The sequence below is a fragment of the Notolepis coatsorum genome (genome assembly GCF_963971535.1).
Source record: "Notolepis coatsorum genome assembly, chromosome: 12".
NCBI lineage: Eukaryota > Metazoa > Chordata > Actinopteri > Aulopiformes > Paralepididae > Notolepis > Notolepis coatsorum.
Window position 1 is genome coordinate 128,782,407 of NC_140176.1, and position 24,297 is coordinate 128,806,703.

Consider the following 24,297-nt stretch of genomic DNA (forward strand, 5'->3'; position numbering starts at 1 on the left):
ATACGTCCAAATCATGTTGTTTATCGAGTTATTGGCAACGGATCGATATCCAGTGTGTCCAGATGGAGTCCCGCGAGCGATAGCGAGTGGCCGGACGAAATATGGGTGAGCACCACTTCCGGCCGCTCACTTCCGGTTTTGGCGATTCGCAGATCGGCCACCAGATGGCGGTCTTGAACCGTTGGAGAGTTGATAGGAGATCTACAGGAGATCTCAAGTCTCCGTGGGTGAAATATGATTGCCATGACAGATTTTTGAAATATTGATCTCAAAGACGCTGTACGACGTCATTGGCAGATTACGCATGGTGAGGAATGACGTCTAAAGTCGTCCTTGGCGATTAAAGGGTTAACAGTGCAGCACAGTATTTACAACATAATGCAACATAATAATAAAAGCAATAATAAAATGCACAATAACATGATTAAAAGTGATTACATGTTTGATTGGTTAATAACCAGGTCTTGAGTTTTTTTGTAAAGGTGTGGTAGGCAGAACAGTGTCTTATTTCAGTTGGTAGGGTGTTCCAGAACTGAGTGGCTCTGACTACAAAACAGGACTGACTGAAGGAGCTGGACCTAAATGGCACAGTACAGTCCCCTCTCTGGGTAGATCTTGTGGACCCATTATAAGATGTTTTTTGTTTGATAAAAGTACTGAGGGGTGGGGGGGCCTTGCCATTTAAGATCTTGAATAGTAGACATGCATCAGTGTATTTTGTCAGGTTTTCCCAGCTGAGGATTCTGTACTTGTTGAGGTTGTGACAGTGGTGGTAAGTATATGGTGTTCGGTCCAGCACCTTGAGGGCCTGTTTATACAGAGAGAGAATGGGTGTCATGGTTGTGTTTTTTGCATGGGTCCAGCTAGTCATACAGTACATGAGATGGGAAATGATCATTGCATTCATATAGAGAAGGGCAGCAGTGGATGTTAAACAGTTCCTCATGAATCTGAAATTTGACAAATTGTATTTGGCAGTCTGGGTTACTCTTTTTACCTGCTTTTTGAAAGATAATGTAGAGTCAAGGATAATACCAAGATATTTAAATTGTGAGACTACTTGAATTGGCTCTACAGCAACAAACACTCCAGGATTATCAGATGTTGGATTGGATTTTGTGAAGTACATACAAACTGTCTTCTTCACATTAAGACATAGTTGAGACTCTGTGAGCCAGTTGCTGACATTCACCATTGCAGCGTTTAGTTTGGTATTTGCATGGATATCGGCATACATTTGAATTTCGCACTCTGCGCAAACAGATGGAAGATCATTTATAAATAAACTAAATAGGAGAGGCCCGAAGATTGATCCCTGGGGCACACCCATTGTATTGCTCAGGAAGGGTGATGTTTCACCTCTGACCCTAACACATTGAATTCTGTCAGCAAGACAAGACTTCACCCAGTTCAGTGCGCCAGTAGAAATATTATAGTTAGCCAGTTTGCAAAGGAGTATCTGATGACTAACAGTGTCAAATGCCTTCTTAAAATCTAAGAATATGGCACCGACGACACCTCCTTTGTCCATCTTTTCTTTAATACTCTCTAGGAGAAAGCAGTTGGCTGTCTCTGTGGAGTGGTTGGTCCGAAAGCCAAATTGCATTGGGTGCAGAGTGTACGGGCTATTATTAATATGGGAGATTAGCTGTTCAATAATGCATTTTTCAGCAACTTTGGAGATAACAGGCAATATACTGATTGGCCTAAAGTTACTCACTGTGCTTGAGTCTCCTGATTTAAAGACTGGTATAACAATGGCTCCAGTGATTAGGGTATTTATATTCTTTAATAGAGGCATTCACTATTTTTGTTAATGGTTCAGTGAATGCATCTGCATTATTTTTTAGAAAAAGTGAGTCCAGACCAAATACATCCTTAGAGCTTTTGAGGGATTTCAGAATTTAGCTAATTTGGGCTTCAGTGACCTCCATCAGGGAAACCACTGGCTGGGATCAGACGTGCAATAAGTGGTCCTGTTTGACTGTTGGGCACTGTCATCCTAACAGAGTTCACAAAATAGGAGTTGAAAAGAGTTGCGATTTGTACTGGTTCTTTAATCAGGGAGCCATTCTCTTTAATTTCAAGCTGTTTTGTTGAACTTTGACTGCTGCCTGATAACCTTTTCAAAATGTCCCAGATTTTTTTTGGATTTCCCTTAGCTTCGCTCAACATATTTACAAAAAAGGTTGCTTTAGCAGCTTTGATCACTTTTATAACCCTGTTTCTTAAGGAAGCAAAGATTTGTCTATCTGTTGATAGTTTGGTCTTCAGATATGTTCTCAGGGCATTGTCTCATCCCTTCATGAGTTTCATTATATTACCATCAATTCAGGGGAGAGTCTGTTTGCTTTTGTTTTTTTACTTTGCATTTCTTAAGAAATGATTTTGTTGTATTTGTAATTGTATCTACGAACATGCGTGTGTCAGTATCCACATTGTTCCCAGATACTAGGTCCTTCCAGTTGATGTTCTTAATTGCACTTTCAAATTCAGTCATGTCGCTCTTAGGTATTCTGAATGTATTACATTTTGTGTTGGAGTTAAGGTGTGCTCGATTTTGGGGACGTTTTCTAACTACAAGGGTTAGGTTGTGATCAGACAGGCCTGTAATCATGTTAAATGTCTTAAGCACTCTCTCAGGTTTGTTAGAGAATATTAGGTCAATTTGAGTTCTTGATGTAGAAGTTATCCTAGTGGGCCCCTTTACTAACTGTGTAAGATCAAAATTATTTGTGATTATATTCAGTGCTTTTGTATCTTCATAGTTTAGGTTTAGATCGCCAAGGATTAATACTTCCTTCCCTGAGCTATATTTCTTTAGTACATCATGGAAGTTATCAAGAAAGACAGACTTAGCAGAGGGTGGCCTATACACTCCTATTAAGACAAAGGACATTCTTGGAGATAATGTGACATTCAGACAGATGCATTCAATGTCATTCTCGGGACATTGGATCTCTTCGCATAATATATGTTCTCGTACATAGAACATTACCCCCCCCCTCTTCCTTGAACTCTGTCCTTCCATTCGAGTTGCCCTGAATGCTCGCACTGCTGCTTACAACTCTGGCCACGCATCCGGAAATATGGACGAGTACAAGGCAGTGGCATACAAGGCAGAGAAGGCTGCAAAACGGCGCGTCCACTGGCGCATCGGCTACCACGACGGGGTGAGTTCCTCCGCTAGGGAAAAGCACACACTCTCTGTGACGGAGCACAACATGAGGAGGGCGTTTATAGGGGTGAACACTAGGAAAGCTGCAGGCCCAGATGGCAAAAGAGGGCGAATACTTACAGTATGTCCTGTGCTAACCAGCTAGCCCCAGTGTTCACCACTATATTCAACCTATCCCTGGCCAAGTATGTGGTCCCTGCCTGCTTCAAGGGGCCCACTATAATCCCTGTACCAAAAAAACACCTCCCCAGCAGGCCTGAATGACTACAGACCGGTGGCACTCACCTCTGTGGTCATGCAATGCTTTGAGAGGCTGGTCAAGGATTACATCTGTGCCTCCCTCCCTAGTACCATGGACCCTTTGCAGTTTGCTTACAGGACAAACAGGTCCACTGAAGACGCGGTCTCCCAGGTACTGCACAACACCCTCTCTCACCATAGCAAGACTTTCTGACCGACAGGCCCCAGGCAGTCAGGGTGGGTGGACACACCTCCAACTCCATCACCCTGAGCATCGGGTCCCCCCAGGGCTGTGTTCTCAGCCCCCTGCTGTATTCGCTGGCCAAGTTCAGCTCCAACTCCATAGTGAAGTTTGCTGACGACACGGTGGTGGTGGGGCTGATCTCGGACAACGACGAGAAGGCCTACCGGGAGGAGGTTGAGGTACTTGAACGCTGGTGCCAGGACAACAGCCTACTCCTGAACATTGGTAAAACCAAGGAGCTGATCATGGATTTTAGGAGAATACAGCAGGGGACACACACGCCACTGTGTATAAACGGGGCTATCGTGGACAGGGTGAGCAGCTTTAAGTACCTGGGAGTCCACATCACAGAGGACCTGACATGGACAACACACATAGATTCTGTGGTAAAAAAGGCAAAGCAGCGCCTCTATCACCTGAGACAATTAAGGAAGTTCAGAGTATCGGGGAAGATACTCCACTCTAGTCCTTCTACTCTGGGGCTGTGGAGAGCATTCTGACTGGAAACATCACTGCCTGGTATGGAAAGATAAGATAAGATATTCCTTTATTGATCCCCTTGGGGAAATTCAGGCATCATAGCAGCATGGGGGAATGCTGGGGGAAACTGCACGGACCAGGACAGGAAGGTCCTACAGAGAGTGGTGCGCTCAGCAGAGCGTACTACGGGTATTGCACTACCACCCCTGCAGGTCCTATATAACAAGAGGTGCAAATCCAGAGCCTGCAGAATAATGAAGGACCCTCACCACCCCAACAACAGCCTGTTCAAGCTGCTGCGGTCAGGCAAGCGCCTACGTACACATGCTGCGAGAACAGAGAGACTCCGGCTCAGCTTCTTCCCCCAGTCCATCAGAACACTGATCTCTCCACACACAAGCACACATGCACACACACACTACACATCCTCACTAACACCCTCTCACATACCCCTACATACATAATACACTACAAAAAAGGTAGAAACTACTGTATACATCTTTGCACATATTTTATATTCTAAATCCACTGTATATTTGTATAGTATTAGTTATTACTTTTACTTCTTACGTTTAGTACTGTATTTTATTGTTATTACTTGTTATCATGTCTATTCTTTATTTATTGTTTGTATTTTTGCACAATCCAGGCGGGCATGGCCACCTACATGTCACGGCGTGTCTTGTGTAAGTATGTGACACATAAAACTCTTGAGAGAGAGAGGAGAGAGACAGAGAGAGAGAGAGAGAGAGAGAGAGAGAGAGAGAGAGAGAGAGACCTTGACGGCTACAGCCCCCTCCAGCTTCTCCATCTCTCCCAGCAGGGCGGAGAGCAGCGAGGACTTCCCTGAGCCGACATGGCCGACCACCGCCACCAGAGAGCCGTCTGGGATATGTACATTCAGCCTGCAGAGAGAGAGAGGTGATAAGATTTCCTAAAATCAATGTTCATTCCGATCCCAAAGACCGGAAGAGCCACAGAATGCAACAATTACAGGACTATCAGTTTGATATCTCATGCATCAAAAGTACTCCTGAAAATCATCAAGAACAGAATAGAACCCATAATTGAACATCAGCTCTCGGATAGCCAAATGGGTTTTCGCAAAGGAAAAGGAACAAGAGATGCAATCTGCCAACTCAGAATCATTGGTGAAAAATCGATAGACCAACAGAAGAAGCTGTATATTTGCTTCATCGATTTCACGAAGGCCTTTGACAGAGTTAAACATACAACATTGATGAGAACAATGGAAGAATTCAAAATACCAGTTTCTGACCGAAGAATAATTGCCAACTTATACTGGAGGCAGAAGGCTAATGTTAGAATAGGAAAGGAGAAATCAAGAGACTTCCCGGTGGAGAAGGGTGTAAGACAAGGATGCATCTTGTCCCCTGTACTCTTTAATATGTACAGTGAATCACTGATGAAAAAAGGTCTGAGAGGAGGGAAAGGAGTAAAACTTGGCGAAGAGAACATCACCAATATAAGATACGCGGATGACACTGCTATATAGTCTGTAACTGTCAAGAAGATCTACAGGACATGATGAATAAGCTGAATGTCGAATGCAAAAACTATGGAATGTCGCTAAACACAAAGAAAACTAAAGTAATGATCATTGAAAAAACACCAGGAACTGTTTGTAAAATACAGGTGGATGGAGAAAAACTTGAACAAGTGAAGGAGTACATGTACCTTGGAAGCTGGATCAGTGAAGGTGGAAGAGCTAACATGGACATTAAGAGAAGAACCGGAATTGCAAAGGGTGCATTCTGGAACCATAAATAATTATTGAGAAGAAACATAAGTTGGAAAACGAAGACCAGGATTTTGGAAACGTATGTTATGTCAGTCTTTTCATACGGAGCAGAAGCATGGACGCTGAATGAAGAGGCAAAGAGGATGATATACTCTTTTGAAATGTGGACGCTGAGAAAGATGCTGAAGATAACATGGAAGGATAAGATCAAGAATGAGGAGGTACTGAGAAGAGCAGATATGCAAGGAGGACAGCTGCTGGAGAGGTTGAAAAAGAGAAAGATGGAGTTGTGCGGGCATGTTCTGAGAGGATCCAGCGGGGAGATGTTCAAGAAGGTGGTGATGGGGAAGGTGGATGGAAAGAGAGGAAGTGGAAGACCAAGAAGAGGCTGGGTAGACGACGTCTGTGATTGGAGCGGAGTGAGAGGCGGTATAGCTATAATCTGGAAGCCATGCAGATTGAATCAATTGCTGGTTAATGCTTTTCAGCTAAAGTTATATAAAGGATTTTATATATATATATATACTATTGACAGTAATAATGCTTAGTTTCACTGTTTGTTGTTTGCAAGCACCGGTAGCCACTGTGTTCGACGGGCTCCATTGGGTTTGTGGGAAACTGAGAGTCTCGCCACTGCAGGGCCGGACGATCGGTGACCACGGATTGATGGACCTGTCGAACTGATAAGGGGTTATGGGGCTTGCAAATGATTATTAAGTGTTATTGCGCTAATATTACACTATTGTTGTAGGCAAAGTAATATCATCAGGCTTTCAAATGACTAGCATTACAGGCCTTTTCTAAAAAATTATGATAATGGCGGTGACGGTGATAATATAATTACTATTGTTGTAGGCAAAGTAATATCATCAGGATTTCAAATGACTAGCATTACAGGCCTTTTCTAAAAAATTATGATAATGGCGGTGACAGTGATAATAATATTATTATTATTATTATAGGCAAAAGAGTTCTCCCAGACATACATTCGGTTTATTACAAACAAAGAAGAGGTTAACAACTCTTCTATGCTTATATTTCATATCAACTGGATATATGAAGTAAGCGTGATTAGGATTAGTAATTGACCCGAGAACTTAGCGAGTTTAGCACCTCGCTGGGGGATATCGGGCGGCCACAGGGTTCTATCTCGAGTAGGTGACCTGAGATAGATAGAGACAACCCGTCGGCATTCAACAAAAGGGAACACAGTAGGGAACATGTCTTTAAAGGGAACACAGTAGGGAACACAATAGGGAACATGTCTTTAAAGGGAACACAGTAGGGAACACAATAGGGAACATGTCTTTAAAGGGAACACAGTAGGGAACACAATAGTTTCAAGTTTCTTTAATAGTTGTCATACAGAAGTACAGAATACTTTCATACAAAATGCTTCTTACTGTTACGCTCCAGAGACTGTGCTAGACAAGATAGTATCAAATAACATAGTATAGCATGTAATTTAGAAGTAGAAAATGAGGTCACAGTGTTCAGTATAGACATATGTACAATGTTCGATGCAGAATAGACGTAACTGAGTTACCATATAATATACAATACTATGCAGTGTACTAATGTACAGTACTATATAGTGCAAAGCAGAAATGGGATGAGGTACAATTTAGGTACAATTTACAGTAAGGTGTACGAGTTGTAGTGCAATCCTTCATCAATAAATATAAAGTGTGGGGAGTGGGTGCTACAGTGTGTTTGTTTAAAGTGAGTGTGTGCGTGTGGATGTGTGTGCTATGTGCGTTTGATGGTTGTTGTTGTGTAGTGTTCATTGTTCGTTCAGCAGCCTGATGGCCTGGGGATAGAAGCTTCTTCTGAGTCTTTCTGTGCTCGCCTTGAGACTCCGGTATCGCTTGCCTGACCGCAGCAGTTCAAAGAGGCAGTTGTTCGGGTGACTGGAGTCTTTAATGATTCCCTTAGCCTTGCCCCTGCAACGCTTGTTGTAAATGTTCTGGAGGGTGGGGAGCCCCCCTCCAATTGTGCGTTCGGCTGAACGTGTCACTCTTTGTAGTCTGCTTCGGTCTTGTGCAGTGCTATTCCCAAACCAGGAGGTGATGTTGCCAGTCAGGATGCTCTCTATTGTACACGAGTAGAAGTTCTTAAGGATCTTCTGACTGACTTGGAACTTCCTTAGGCGCCTGAGGAAGTAGAGACGTTGTCGTGCCTTCTTCACAACACTGTCAATGTGTGTGGTCCATGTCAAGTCCTCGGATATGTAGGCTCCGAGGTACTTAAAGCTGTTGACTCTCTCAACCGGTGCCCCGTCGATGCTGAGGGGGCTGTAGTCCTTGACCCCCAACCTCCTGAAGTCCACAATCATCTCCTTTGTTTTGCTGACGTTCAGGGAGAGGCTGTTTTCCTGGCACCATCCCGCCAGGACCTTGACCTCTTCCAGGTAGGCCCTCTCGTCGTTGGCAGAGATCAGGCCCACCACCACTGTGTCGTCAGCAAATTTGATGATTGTATTGCTACTCCGCTGAGCCACACAGTCGTGTGTGTACAGTAAGGCTGAGCCCGAACCCTGTTTTTAGGGTTCGAACGTTCGCCAGGGTTTATCGAACGAACGTTCGAACGTTCGTTTTTTTAAATTTTTTAATAATTTTTTTTTAATAAATTTTTTTTTCATTTTTTTTTATAATAATTTTTTTATTTATTGTATTATTATAGATCCTACGGAGGGCGGCATTGCATAGTCTATTGGTGAAAAACATGTTGTTTACAGTGGTGGCTGTTCATGTAAACATGTAATTAAACAAAGCACTCAGAAGAAAATAAACAAGCTACTGAATCAAAGTATGATAAACAATAGCCCTTGCAGTCACGTAAGGGGCTAGATAAACAAATGCATTAGTTTTGTGGCATTGACGTTATATAGTTAGTGTTACACGTTCAATAACAGCCGGTATTCACTCTTGGACGACGGGGAGGGGAGCCGGGAGGAGAGGCGCACGCCTCGGCTCAACAGACCCGTCCACCGTGTACCTCGGAACGGCCGGGCTCCCAACACGCCTGCCGCCCGTCTGCCCTACCACCGTTCCGAGGTACAGTCCACCGTGCGCCTGCTGTTGTTTCCAACGCAACCACCTCCCGCCATGAAGCTCGCGCTATTACTTCCTCGGCGAGGAGCTAACTACGGCTCCCCGGTAGCTACGATAAGTCTGTTGAGGCTTGCCGATTGGTGGTAACAGCAGAGGCGGGTGCAAGCGGTGTGACGTAATTGGCAGAATCGCCTGTCAATCAAAATAGAGCTCTGGTTGAGAAATAGTATCCCGCTGCAGCCCGGCAGACCATACTGGTTGAGCCGAGCGCCTCGCATTCACATCACCTCAACCCTGTGCGCATCCTTTATTTTTTTTTCACCGAACGTTCGAACCTATTAATTAAAGTCTGAATGTCAGCGTAACGAACGAACGTTCGGGCTCAGCCTTAGTGTACAGGGAGTAGAGGAGGGGACTCAGAACACAGCCCTGGGGGGCCCCTATGTTGAGGGTGATGGATGAGGAGGTGCAGTTGCCTGCTCTCACCACCTGGGGTCTGCCCGTCAGGAAGTCCAAGACCCACTGGCAGAGGTCAAAGTTCAAGCCCAGGTCCCTGAGCTTGGCTATGAGTATGGAGGGGACTATGGTATTGAATGCCGAGCTGTAGTCGATGAATAGCATTCTCACATAGTTCCCCTGCCTCTTGTCCAGGTGTGATGCTGCTGTGTGCAGCACATGGGCTATGGCGTCCTCCGTGGACCTGTTGGGGCGGTATGCAAATTGCAGGGGGTCCATGTTGATGGGGAGGGAGGAGCAGATGTAGCCCTTTACTAGCTTCTCAAAGCACTTCATGGCTATGGAGGTGAGCGCTACAGGGCGGTAGTCGTTGAGGCAAGCAGGCTTGGATTTTTTGGGTACAGGGATAATAGTGGACTTCTTTAGGGAACATGTCTTTAAAGGGAACACAGTAGGGAACACAATAGGGAACATGTCTTTAAAGGGAACACAGTAGGGAACACAATAGGGAACATATCTTTAAAGGGAACACAATAGGGAACACAATAGGGAATATCTCTTTAAAGGGAACAGAGAAGGGAACATCTCTTAGAACACACCTCTTCAGTGTAGGCGTCTCGTTCCTGGACCAGCTGAACACCCCGTCCACTATGGAGACACTGTCAGGCGCTGGACGGAGAGAGAGGGAGGGGGAGGAGGAAGAGGAGAGAGGGAGGAAGAGAGGGAGGGGGAGGAGGAAGAGAGGGAGGGAGAGAGGGAGGGGGAGGAGGAAGAGGGAGGGAGGAAGAGAGGGAGGGGGAGGAGGAAGAGGGAGGGAGGAAGAGATGGAGGGGGAGGAGGAAGAGGAGAGAGGAAGAGAGGGAGGGGGAGGAGGAAGAGGAGAGAGGAAGAGAGGGAGGGGGAGGAGGAAGAGGAGATAGGGAGGAAGAGAGGGAGGAGAGGGACAGACCAGATGGAAAGAACAGAGGAGAGAGAGGAAGAAAGATATACGAGAGTAAAGATGGATCAAAGACGGTGTGTCCTTGCAGACCACAGACTCTCTCTCTCTCTGTGTGTGTGTACATGCCTTCAGTCACAAAAAGATACAGAATATGTAGGAAAGCATGTCAGAGAAAGGGAGGGAGGGAGGAAGGAAGAGGGGGGAGAGAGAGAGAGACACTATATACTATTGTTGACATCATATCATAATTGATATTGAGTTATAATAATCTCTTTTCTCACGCTTAAATTACCTTGTATAATATGTTTCAGTTTTTCAAAATGGTTTCAAAATGGTGATCTCAATAAAGCCAATGTTTTGAATGTAACGTAATTGGACTGAGCTGAATCAACCCAACCTGATACCAAGTGATCAACGACATATATATTATATAATAATAATCTTGTTTCCCATTCTTGTAGTACCTTCTATGATGTATAAACACTGTCCTTAAAGGGAGTTCTACCTCGAGCTCTTCCTGAGGCTATAGGCAGTATTCTTAGAAGGTGTGAGAGTTGGTGATTTAATGCATCAGTCCTACACAACTTTCTCAGCGGATAAACAGTCAGGTACGTTATTGCCTAACCATGTTTCCCAGCCTAAAAATACGAATGCTTCCTTTAGATCAATGGTTCTGGATCTATTGGTGTTCGTTCTTTTCCTAGTTGATTCTGGTGAGGAAGCATGTCCACATAAGTTGTGTCTGGATAGAACCAGTTGTGTCTGGATAGAACCAGTTGTGTCTGGATAGAACCAGTTCTGTCTGGATAGAACCGGTTGTGTCTGGATAGAACCGGTTGTGTCTGGATAGACCTGTAGTGTCTGGGTAGAACCAGTTGTGTCTGGATAGAACCACTTGTGTCTGGATAGAACCGGTTGTGTCTGGATAGAACCAGTTGTGTCTGGATAGAACCGGTTGTGTCTGGATATAACCGGTTGTGTCTGGATAGACCTGTAGTGTCTGGATAGAACCGGTTGTGTCTGGATAGAACCAGTTGTGTCTGGATAGAACCAGTTGTGTCTGGATAGAACCAGTTGTGTCTGGATAGAACCAGTTGTGTCTGGATAGAACCGGTTGTGTCTGGATAGACCTGTAGTGTCTGGGTAGAACCAGTTGTGTCTGGATAGAACCAGTTGTGTCTGGATAGAACCGGTTGTGTCTGGATAGACCTGTAGTGTCTGGGTAGAACCCAGGGTTCGAAATTAACGGGGGCTTGGGGCAAAATGCCCTCGAAAATTGACCAAATGCCCTCGAAAATCAGTTAAGGGGGGCAAAAAAAGCCCCCGACAGTTTACTAATTATATATATAATTATATATATGCTCTACAGTGCGAGCATTTCCCTCGTATTTGCCCCTAATAATATGTGTGTGTGCAAACCGGAAAAATCATTTACTTGCAGTGTGCGAGACAGACGAGTGATTGTGAAGATTACAAAACAGCTCCGCTGTTAACTCTTTCAGTGCCACGCCTGGTTTTCCATTTTACCGCTTGAATGCCACCATCCGCGCCAATGTTAACGTTAATATCGCCTAATCTATGTTTTAAATTATGGCTATGTGTCTAATCTGCCCATCGCATTATCAAAGACTATTTTCCAGACAGTGCTGTGAAGACAGATTGTTTTTTTATCGCGTCGTTGCCGTTTCAGAGCAGTTAGAAAAGCCCCCGTTTTGATATAAAAAACAGCTCATTCTGGAGCATTCTATGAAAATCGTCTTTTAGTGGAATATTCCACAACGTTGATATTCGTCTGCCTTTTTATGAATCGTTTTCAAATAAACGCTAGATGATCAATATTATACGTGCACGCACGCACATTACGGCCGCACGCGGATAATCGCCTCGTTGATTTCCTCTCGGAGTTTTACATTGAAACCGAAAGAAGACATTTCACAAAACAGCTTATAACTTCATCAAACTTACTCTGATTATCCTACCACTGATAACATAGAGTCCTTACCTGACATCAGATGGTATCCAACTGGTATATTCCAATTCCTGATCACCATTCGAAAAAATCGATACGTGTATGGATCCAACGCGACACAGTGGATCTCCATGATCCGCGGGGATCTGAGGCTCCAGAATGAACTCTAGTAACCCCGGCTGGATCAGTGAACTGGAAAATGTGGAGTACCGGATTTTTTTCCCCATTCATTTTCATTGAGTCCATTCCAAAATCACTTATGTCATCTGGGAGACGACAGGGGGCGCTTTTTTCCACAGTGATCACCGGCGCAGCTCGGCAATACTCGGGTGATGCAATAATTTTTCAGATCGCAAAAAAAAAAAAAAATCCGAGAAATCTCGTGAGTGGCTAGCAACCACCTATAAAAAAACACGAGAAATCTCGTGAGTGGCACTGAAAGAGTTAATAGTTCAGATTGAAACTGGACTGAAATTCAGTTTTTGGGTGGAATGTTTGTTCCAAGGAGGAGGGAGGCGGGGCCCGCTGCGTGTTACAGGCACTTGAGAGGTGCTGCGAACACAGAGAGAGCGCTCTGCTCTCATCAAGCATTACACTGCTATCTTAACGTTAGCAAGCTAAGCATCTGCATAGCGCAACCTGTGTAACGTTAAGTAACTTGTGTTCGGCGGGGAAAGACCATTCCATTTGTAACACAACTCCAAAAGAATAACATCCAAATCCGATCCCGATGCGCATTTCCTTCATTCCACAGCGCTGAGCGCGCAACGTATTTCATTGATCGATCTGGCCAGAGCCTATACTCACAAACGTTGCGTGTGTGGGGTTTTTCATCAATTTGAAACAAGCCTCTTGACTGTTGGAATTAGGGATGTTAAAAATAAAATATCTAATAATATTATTCAATATTAGACATTCATTGATCCAGAGGCAACTGGTTATTCGTCTGCTATTTGTAGATATATCAAGACAACAACACAACTTGCCCTCACTCAGGGACAATAATATTTAATCTATTTAGATAGAGTATGTATGTATTATTTACAGATAATTGAAGGTACCTCAAAACATGAAACCAAGCCATGATGTCACACATCGTGTGCGTGTGTGTGTTACTTGAACAATTGTCACTGTGCTCCTAAATTTCTGTGTGCTCCTAAATTTGTATTTAGATTTTATTTATTAACATTTTATTTAGGAGCACATGTGCTCCTTTGGGAAAAAGGTTAGCGTAGAGCCCTATATATGGAGACATTAACATTACGTTATCAAACATAGGGACGAAGACTGTAAAAAAAGTGTCAACAATGTTTTATAATCTTTATGTTCATTTTCATTATAAAAATGTTGTGCCCCCGAAATACAAAAAAAGCCCCCGAATAGCAATTAAGGGGGGCAAAAAAAGCCCTTGATTTTTTTTTTTAATTTCTAACCCTGGTAGAACCAGTTGTGTCTGGATAGAACCGGTTGTGTCTGGATAGAACCAGTTGTGTCTGGATAGAACCGGTTGTGTCTGGATAGACCTGTAGTGTCTGGGTAGAACCAGTTGTGTCTGGATAGAACCGGTTGTATCTGGATAGAACCAGTTGTGTCTGGATAGAACCAGTTGTGTCTGGATAGACCTGTAGTGTCTGGGTAGAACCAGTTGTGTCTGGATAGAACCGGTTGTGTCTGGATAGAACCAATTGTGTCTGGATAGAACCGGTGCGTTGTGCGTCTTGATGCTGTATCTCAGTAAAGCTGTAATGAAGCTGGTTGGAGGGAAGAGACTCACAGCCTGCGATGGCCGTCCGCTCCACGCTGTCCTCCTGCAGCTCCTCGTGAGACAGAAACACTCTGAGACGCTGCATGGAGACACTGGCCTGGAGAGGGAGGGACAGGAAGACAGGCAGACAGACAGGCAGACAGGCAGACAGACAGGCAGACACGCAGAGAGACAGACAGACAGGCAGACATACAGGCAGACAGACAGACAGACAGACAGACAGGCAGACAGACAGGCAGACAGACATGCAGACAGAAAGACAGACAGACAGACAGACAGGCAGACATGCAGACAGGCAGACAGGCAGACACGCAGAGAGACAGACAGACATGCAGACATACAGGCAGACAAGACAGACACGCAGAGAGACAGACATACAGGCAGACAGACAGACAGGCAGACAGACAGGCAGGCAGACAGACAGACAGACACGCAGAGAGAGAGACAGACAGGCAGACAGACATGCAGACAGGCAGACAGGCATAGACAGACAGACAGACAGACAGACAGACAGACAGACAGACAGACAGACACGCAGACAGGCAGACAGGCAGACACGCAGAGAGACAGACAGACAGGCAGACATACAGGCAGACAGACAGGCAGACAGACACGCATAGACAGACATACAGGCAGACAGACAGACAGACAGGCAGACAGACAGGCAGACAGACACACAGAGAGAGAGACAGACAGGCAGACAGACATGCAGACAGACAGACAGACAGACAGACACGCAAACAGACAGACAAACAGACAGACCGGCAGACAGACAGACCGGCAGACAGACAGACAGACAGACAGACAGACAGACAGACAGACAGACAGATAGAGACAGGGAGGGTGTTGAAAGGGAAGTTGACAGGAAAAGGGGCAGAGCAGAAAGAGGCATCAAAAGAAATCGGAATTCCTCTCCGTCCTCCATTTTTGTCCCCACTGCTGCTGTAGTGTTGTCACCATACTGGCATTTCTAACTTCGATACGATACCTTGAAAGGTATCGATATTCTATACCATTTTCGATATCACAGGGAAAAATGTAAGTAGTTAAAATTATATTTCTTCATTTTCATCTCTATACAAAGACACTGCAACTTTTTAGTCAACGTGACTCCAAGGACCGTACCAGTCAGTCAGTCAGTCAGTCAGTCAGTCAGTCAGTCAGTCAGTCAGTCAGTCAGTCAGTCAGTCAGTCAGTCAGTCAGTCAGTCAGTCAGTCAGTCAGTCAGTCAGTCAGTCAGTCAGTCAGTCAGTCAGTCAGTCAGTCAGTCAGTCAGTCAGTCAGTCAGTCAGTCAGTCAGTCAGTCAGTCAGTCAGTCAGTCAGTCAGTCAGTCAGTCAGTCAGTCAGTCAGTCAGTCAGTCAGTCAGTCAGTCAGTCAGTCAGTCAGTCATGTCTGTCTGTCTGTCTGTCTGTCTGTCTGTCTGTCTGTCTGTCAGTCTGCTTGATGTACTAAATGCCTTGATACAGAATGGAGCTGGAGTCTGGTAATCATTCAATATGGGCCTATCACAGACATATCAGTAAGGGCCTATCACAGACATATCAGTAAGGGCCTATCACAGACATATCAGTAAGGGCCTATCACAGACATATCAGTAAGGGCCTATCACAGACATATCAGTAAGGGCCTATCACAGACATATCAGTAAGGGCCTATCACAGACATATCAGTAAGGGCCTATCACAGACATATCAGTAAGGGCCTATCACAGACATATCAGTAAGGGCCTATCACAGACATATCAGTAAGGGCCTATCACAGACATATCAGTAAGGGCCTATCACAGACATATCAGTAAGGGCCTATCACAGACATATCAGTAAGGGCCTATCACAGACATATCAGTAAGGGCCTATCACAGACATATCAGTAAGGGCCTATCACAGACATATCAGTAAGGGCCTATCACAGACATATCAGTAAGGGCCTATCACAGACATATCGGTAAGGGCCTATCACAGACATATCGGTAAGGGCCTATCACAGACATATCAGTAAGGGCCTATCACAGACATATCAGTAAGGGCCTATCACAGACATATCAGTAAGGGCCTATCACAGACATATCAGTAAGGGCCTATCACAGACATATCAGTAAGGGCCTATCACAGACATATCAGTAAGGGCCTATCACAGACATATCAGTAAGGGCCTATCACAGACATATCAGTAAGGGCCTATCACAGACATATCAGTAAGGGCCTATCACAGACATATCAGTAAGGGCCTATCACAGACATATCAGTAAGGGCCTATCACAGACATATCAGTAAGGGCCTATCACAGACATATCAGTAAGGGCCTATCACAGACATATCAGTAAGGGCCTATCACAGACATATCAGTAAGGGCCTATCACAGACATATCAGTAAGGGCCTATCACAGACATATCAGTAAGGGCCTATCACAGACATATCAGTAAGGGCCTATCACAGACATATCAGTAAGGGCCTATCACAGACATATCAGTAAGGGCCTATCACAGACATATCAGTAAGGGCCTATCACAGACATATCAGTAAGGGCCTATCACAGACATATCAGTAAGGGCCTATCACAGACATATCAGTAAGGGCCTATCACAGACATATCAGTAAGGGCCTATCACAGACATATCAGTAAGGGCCTATCACAGACATATCAGTAAGGGCCTATCACAGACATATCGGTAAGGGCCTATCACAGACATATCGGTAAGGGCCTATCACAGACATATCGGTAAGGGCCTATCACAGACATATCGGTAAGGGCCTATCACAGACATATCGGTAAGGGCCTATCACAGACATATCAGTAAGGGCCTATCACAGACATATCAGTAAGGGCCTATCACAGACATATCAGTAAGGGCCTATCACAGACATATCAGTAAGGGCCTATCACAGACATATCAGTAAGGGCCTATCACAGACATATCAGTAAGGGCCTATCACAGACATATCAGTAAGGGCCTATCACAGACATATCAGTAAGGGCCTATCACAGACATATCAGTAAGGGCCTATCACAGACATATCAGTAAGGGCCTATCACAGACATATCAGTAAGGGCCTATCACAGACATATCAGTAAGGGCCTATCACAGACATATCAGTAAGGGCCTATCACAGACATATCAGTAAGGGCAGATATGTGGCGATATTAAAACCTTTCGTTCACAGAACATAATGCAGAGAGAAATGCTTGGGGTAATTAAAAAATTGTGTAATCTCAGTTTGTGCACTCTGACTCCATTGTTTACATATAACTCAGTCATAATACTCATTCATTGTTTTCATATAACTCAGTAATAATACTCAGTCATTGGTTACATATAACTGTCATAATACTGACTTGGAACCTGCATGTCGAAAAGACTTGTATGGTCCTTTAAGAAGAATGACTTGGAACCTGCATGTCAAAAAGACTGGTCTGGTCCTTTAAGCAAGACAATACAGTATACTAGGGCTGTCCCCGACTAAGGATTTGGATGGTCGACTATGATTGGCCAAAATTTGCCGTTAGTCGACTATTGGTCGACAAAAATAATATTTTTAAAATCTTTTTTTAATATATATATATTTTTTTATCATTCCATTTGGGCTGTGGGGGTGCTTAATGTCTGAAGGAGTCGACTGAAGGCTTCTTGTCCTCTGCAAAAACATGCAATTGGTCCACTGATGGATACATCTTGATATTTGTCTAGTATAGTGTGTTCATTAGATGGGTGAAATCCTCTTTCAGTGCCTCTGTGCCTGTTTTCTTAGGCAGTTAGCCTCTGGTATGCGTGCCATTAGCGTTAGCCACGCTTCTAGGCCTCTTTTCTTTTGGAAAGAATGATAAAGAAAAATTATAAATATTTTTTTATATATATTTTTTATATTCGACTAAGAGGTTGGCCAGTCGACTACGGCTCCTTTCGACCGATTAGTCGACTAATCGACTAATAGGGGTCAGCCCTACAGTATACAATAGTAATTATCTGGGCAGCTAGAAGTTATGAAGTAATCAAGTAAAACATTTGTTGAGACATCTGCTTGGGGCAATGTTGCCCCATAAGATTGCTAAAAAAATTTCACACTGTATCAACACTGGAGGAATTCACGAATGGTCAACCACCATCAACCCTGACTGCTCTGAAGTCACCACCAAAAATGAATTCAAGGCGGGTAGTGTAGAGGTCTAAACACTAGAGGCTGGGTAGTGTAGAGGTCTAAACACTAGAGAGGCTGGGTAGTGTAGAGGTCTAAACACTAGAGAGGCTGGGTAGTGTAGAGGTCTAAACACTAAAGAGGCTGGGTAGTGTAGAGGTCTAAACACTAGAGAGGCTGGGTAGTGTAGAGGTCTAAACACTAGAGAGGCTGGGTAGTGTAGAGGTCTAAACACTAGAGAGGCTGGGTAGTGTAGAGGTCTAAACACTGGAGAGGCTGGGTAGTGTAGAGGTCTAAACACTAGAGTGGCTGGGTAGTGTAGAGGTCTAAACACTAGAGAGGCTGGGTAGTGTAGAGGTCTAAACACTAGAGAGGCTGGGTAGTGTAGATGTCTAAACACTAGAGGCTGGGTAGTGTAGAGGTCTAAACACTAGAGAGGCTGGGTAGTGTAGAGGTCTAAACACTAGAGGCTGGGTAGTGTAGAGGTCTAAACACTAGAGAGGCTGGGTAGTGTAGAGGTCTAAACACTAGAGAGGCTGGGTAGTGTAGATGTCTAAACACTAGAGGCTGGGTAGTGTAGAGGTCTAAACACTAGAGAGGCTGGGTAGTGTAGAGGTCTAAACACTAGAGAGGCTGGGTAGTGTAGATGTCTAAACACTAGAGAGGCTGGGTAGTGTAGATGTCTAAACACTAGAGAGGCTGGGTAGTGTAGAGGTCTAAACACTAGAGGCTGGGTAGTGTAGAGGTCTAAACACTAGAGTGGCTGGGTAGTGTAGAGGTCTAAACACTAGAGAGGCTGGGTAGTGTAGAGGTCTAAACACTAGAGTGGCTGGGTAGTGTAGAGGTCTAAACACTAGAGAGGCTGGGTAGTGTAGAGGTCTAAACACTAGAGAGGCTGGGTAGTGTAGAGGTCTAAACACTAGAGAGGCTGGGTAGTGTAGAGGTCTAAACACTAGAGGCTGGGTAGTGTAGAGGTCTAAACACTAGAGAGGCTGGGTAGTGTAGAGGTCTAAACACTAGAGAGGCTGGGTAGTGTAGAGGTCTAAACACTAGAGAGGCTGGGTAGTGTAGAGGTCTAAACACTAGAGGCTGGGTAGTGTAGAGGTCTAAACACTAGAGAGGCTGGGTAGTGTAGAGGTCTAAACACTGGAGGCTGGGTAGTGTAGAGGTCTAAACACTAGAGAGGCTGGGTAGTGTAGAGGTCTAAACACTAGAGGCTGGGTAGTGTAGAGGTCTAAACACTAAAGAGGCTGGGTAGTGTAGAGGTCTAAACACTAAAGAGGCTGGGTAGTGTAGAGGTCTAAACACTGGAGAGACTGGGTAGTGTAGAGGTCTAAACACTAGAGTGGCTGGGTAGTGTAGAGGTCTAAACACTGGAGATGCTGGGTAGTGTAGAGGTCTAAACACTAGAGAGGCTGGGTAGTGTAGAGGTCTAAACACTAGAGAGGCTGGGTAGTGTAGAGGTCTAAACACTAGAGACTGGGTAGTGTAGAGGTCTAAACACTAGAGAGGCTGGGTAGTGTAGAAGTCTAAACACTAGAGGCTGGGTAGTGTAGAGGTCTAAACACTGCCGTGGCTGGGTAGTGTAGAGGTCTAAACACTGGGTAGTGTAGAGGTCTAAACACTGGGTAGTGTAGAGGTCTAAACACTGGGTAGTGTAGAGGTCTAAACACTGGGTAGTGTAGAGGTCTAAACACTAGAGAGGCTGGGTAGTGTAGAGGTCTAAACACTAGAGAGGCTGGGTAGTGTACATTTACATTTACATTTAGTCATTTAGCTGACGCTTTTATCCAAAGCGACTTACAAGTTCTGTACGACAAGCCATCAGGAAGGGCACAACTCTATCAGCTGAGTAACAATGTTCATCAAAGTGTTGAGTGCTACAGTGTAGGTTAGTTTATTAGGACAAGTGCATGACAGTATGGTTAGTTAGGGTTAGATACATTTTTTTTTTCTTTTTCTTTTTTTTTTAATTCAGATAATGGTTGAAGAAGTGCGTCTTTAGTCGACGGCGAAATATTGGACGTGTTTCGGCTGTCCTAACTGGGGTGGGTAGTTCATTCCACCATTGTGGGGCAAGGATTGAGAATAGGCGACTTCTCTTTGATGACCCTCCCGGAGCTTGGATAGGAGTAGGTCTGAGGCGGCCAGAAGATGCAGAGCGTAGGGGTCTTGAGGGTGTGTAGTTAGAGACCATTGACCGGAGGTAGGCGGGAGCAGTTCCCTTTGCCGCACGGTATGCTAGGTCGAGGGCCTTGAAGCGGATTCGTGCAGCAATGGGGAGCCAGTGCAGGTCCCTAAGAAGTGGGGTGACATGGGCCGACTTCGGTAGGTTTGAGATCAGGCGGGCCGCTGCGTTCTGAATGAGTTGAAGAGGCTTAGTGGCAGTGGCCGGGAGGCCAGCGAGCAGTGCGTTGCAGTAGTCGAGGCGGGAGATGACTGTTGATTGGACGAGGAGTTGGGTGGCTTCTTTTGTCAGGAAGGGGCGGATCCTTCTGACGTTGCTCAGGAGGAATCGGCAGGTTCTGGTTGTCGCTGTGATGTGAGCAGAGAAGTTCAACTGGTCGTCGAGGACAACACCAAGGTTCTTGGCGGTCGGGGACGCGGTCACAGCTGCATTTTCGACTGTGATGGAAAGGTCGGTCAGGGGGGAGGATTTGGCCGGCAGGTGGAGCAATTCTGTTTTGCTTAGGTTCAGTTTGAGGTGGTTGGTCGTCATCCAGGTGGAGATGTCGGACAGACAGGCCGAGATCCGCTCAGAGACGTGGATATCTGAGGGAGGGAAGGAGAGGAAGAGTTGAGTATCGTCGGCATAACAGTGGTAGGAGAAGCCATGAGACGTGATAATGTTACCTAGTGATTTAGTGTAGAGGGAGAAGAGAAGGGGTCCTAAAACCGAGCCCTGGGGGACACCCGTCCGCAGGGGGCGGGTGGCCGACAGGGTCCCTATCCATGACACTTGGTAGGAGCGGTCATTGAGGTATGATGACAACCATGTCAGCGCAGAGCCAGCCACTCCCATTCCTGCGAGGGCCGCGAGGAGGATCTGGTGGTTGACTGTGTCGAAGGCTGCAGATAGATCTAGGAGAATCAGGACAGAGGAGAGGCCTTTCGCTTTTGCTAAGTGAAGTGCCTCTGTGACCGCAATGAGGGCTGTCTCTGTGGAGTGACCAGTTCTGAAGCCTGACTGATTAGGGTCTAGGAGGTCATTCTGTAAGAGATAAGCAGTAAGTTGGTTGGATACAGCACGTTCAAGTGTTTTAGAAAGGAAGGAGAGAAGAGAGACAGGACGGTAGTTGCCTATGACGGTAGGGTTCAGGGATGGTTTTTTTATGAGGGGCGTGACTCTGGCTTGTTTTAGGGAGGTGGGGACCACCCCCGAGTTGAGTGAGGAGTTGATGGTTGCAGTTAGGAATGGGAGGATGTCTGGTGCTATGGTCTGGAGGAGTGGGGAAGGTAGCCGGTCCAGCTGGCATGTAGTCGGACGGTTCGACGTTACCAGTGTCAGGGTCTCGGCTTCTGTAGACACTAGAGAGGCTGGGTAGTGTAGAGGTCTAAACACTAGAGAGGCTGGGTAGTGTAGAGGTCTAAACACTAGAGAGGCTGGGTAGTGTAGAGGTCTAAACACTAAAGAGGCTGGGTAGTGTAGAGGTCTAAACACTAGAGAGGCTGGGTAGTGTAGAGGTCTAAACACTAGAGAGTAGGGGTGAACGGTATGGTCTAAAATGTATATCACGGTATAATTTGAAGCATAGACGGTAACGGTATATATCACGGTATCAGTGTTTCCGTTAGAATAATTTTTTTGCCTGATAGGCAGGCTATATAAAGAATGACATCCTCAAGGCATGTAGATTTATAATATTTTAACTTAAAACTAGGCTACTTTTGCGTATACAGTCATTATATTCCAAATAAAATAAGTCCCGAGTCAAGACTCCGTGCTGCTCCCAACGAATCCCAATAGTATGCAACTGCAGAGCCGCAGAGTAGGGGCGCTTTCAGGTCCAGTCACAGGCCCGCTCAACAGCGCCCCCCACCCAACGGCTGAATTGCCAATGGCTGAATTGGAGTATTGCACTGTGCAATACACAGTGCAATACTCCAATTCAGCCATTGGCAATTCAGCCGTTGGGTGGGGGGCGCTGTTGAGCGGGCCTGTGACCGGACCTGAAAGCGCCCCTACTCTGCGGCTCTGCAGCTGCATATGCTTCTCGCAAAATCCAGCATCCAGCTCGCGCTGCCCAGCCGTCAGAACACTACACACATATCATAATGTTCACAGCAAACTGTAGTTGATCACCAGGTATGTTTTATTAACGTAGAATAATTCATATAAGAAAAACGATAGGGAAATCTCGTACCTTTCTCCACTGGTTAAAAATGCCAGGAACTGAAATTGAAACTTGCTGTGCGCCGCGGTGATATGTGTTTATTATGAAATGACAATTGCGTGTTGACACGCCCACTGCGCGAAGCCTCCTAAATAACTTTTTCCAGTTTGCACATATCTATTATCTATGACTAATTCTATCTATTTTTAGGGGCAAATGCGAGTGAAATAGTCGCGCTGTGGTTACATGACGTCATTGCTATTTTAGAGCTGCTCTACCGGTTACAAGGTATAGTCAAAATCCATACCGTAGAGCAAATTCATACCGTTTATACCGTATACCGTTTATACCGTCCACCCCTACTAGAGAGGCTGGGTAGTGTAGAGGTCTAAACACTAGAGAGGCTGGGAGTGGGTAGTGTAGAGGTCTAAACACTAGAGAGGCTGGGTAGTGTAGATGTCTAAACACTAGAGAGGCTTGGTAGTGTAGAGGTCTAAACACTAGAGAGGCTGGGTAGTGTAGATGTCTAAACACTAGAGAGGCTGGGTAGTGTAGAGGTCTAAACACTAGAGAGGCTGGGTAGTGTAGAGGTCTAAACACTAGAGAGGCTGGGTAGTGTAGAGGTCTAAACACTAGAGAGGCTGGGTAGTGTAGAGGTCTAAACACTAAAGAGGCTGGGTAGTGTAGAGGTCTAAACACTAGAGAGGCTGGGTAGTGTAGAGGTCTAAACACTAAAGAGGCTGGGTAGTGTAGAGGTCTAAACACTAGAGAGGCTGGGTAGTGTAGAGGTCTAAACACTAGAGAGGCTGGGTAGTGTAGAGGTCTAAACACTAGAGAGGCTGGGTAGTGTAGAGGTCTAAACACTAGAGAGGCTGGGTAGTGTAGAGGTCTAAACACTAGAGAGGCTGGGTAGTGTAGAGGTCTAAACACTAGAGAGGCTGGGTAGTGTAGAGGTCTAAACACTAAAGAGGCTGGGTAGTGTAGAGGTCTAAACACTAGAGAGGCTGGGTAGTGTAGAGGTCTAAACACTAGAGAGGCTGGGTAGTGTAGAGGTCTAAACACTAGAGAGGCTGGGTAGTGTAGAGGTCTAAACACTAGAGAGGCTGGGTAGTGTAGAGGTCTAAACACTAGAGAGGCTGGGTAGTGTAGAGGTCTAAACACTAAAGAGGCTGGGTAGTGTAGATGTCTAAACACTAGAGAGGCTGGGTAGTGTAGAGGTCTAAACACTAAAGAGGCTGGGTAGTGTAGAGGTCTAAACACTAGAGAGGCTGGGTAGTGTAGAGGACTGCAACTAATGACTATGTTGGTAGTCGACTAATCTGTCGATTATTTTTTCGATTAGTCGACTAATCGAAAAACAATTATATATAAAAAAAAAAAAAAATTGCACTACCTATCTTTGTGAAAGTGGCTTCTCAGCTCTGGTCCAGCTGAAGACAGAGCAGAGGAACAGATTGGACATTGAGCATGACCTCAGAGTTGCTTTGAGACTCTTGTCAGGACCAAACAACATCCCCAGTTATCCCATTAGTTCCCCCAAACTTACTGTCGGTCTGTTATGTTAAGCTAAGAAGTCTTCAGCTGGCTGGACCAGAGCTGAGAAGCCACTTTCACAAAGATAGGTAGTGCAAAAAAAAAAAAAAAAAAAATAAAATAAAAAAATTATAATATTTTTATTTTTTATTTTTTTAATGACTAATCAACGCAACAATTCCTCGTCGACGATCGTTGCAGCCCTAGTAG

General features: G+C 45.2%; 1 protein-coding gene across 1 annotated transcript in view; it reads right to left on the reverse strand.

Annotated features, from left to right (window-relative positions):
• Positions 1 to 24,297, reverse strand: part of abcc1 (ATP binding cassette subfamily C member 1 (ABCC1 blood group)) — a gene marked incomplete at its 3' end in the record, with an annotated part of 263,456 nt that overhangs the window by 130,042 nt on the left and 109,117 nt on the right. The window contains exons 14-16 of the mRNA XM_084326017.1: positions 14,097 to 14,184; positions 10,013 to 10,082; positions 4,921 to 5,047 (exon numbers count right to left, since the gene is read on the reverse strand). Coding sequence (XP_084182143.1) covers positions 4,921 to 5,047; positions 10,013 to 10,082; positions 14,097 to 14,184 — 285 coding nt within the window. The remainder of the gene's footprint in view (positions 1 to 4,920; positions 5,048 to 10,012; positions 10,083 to 14,096; positions 14,185 to 24,297) is intronic.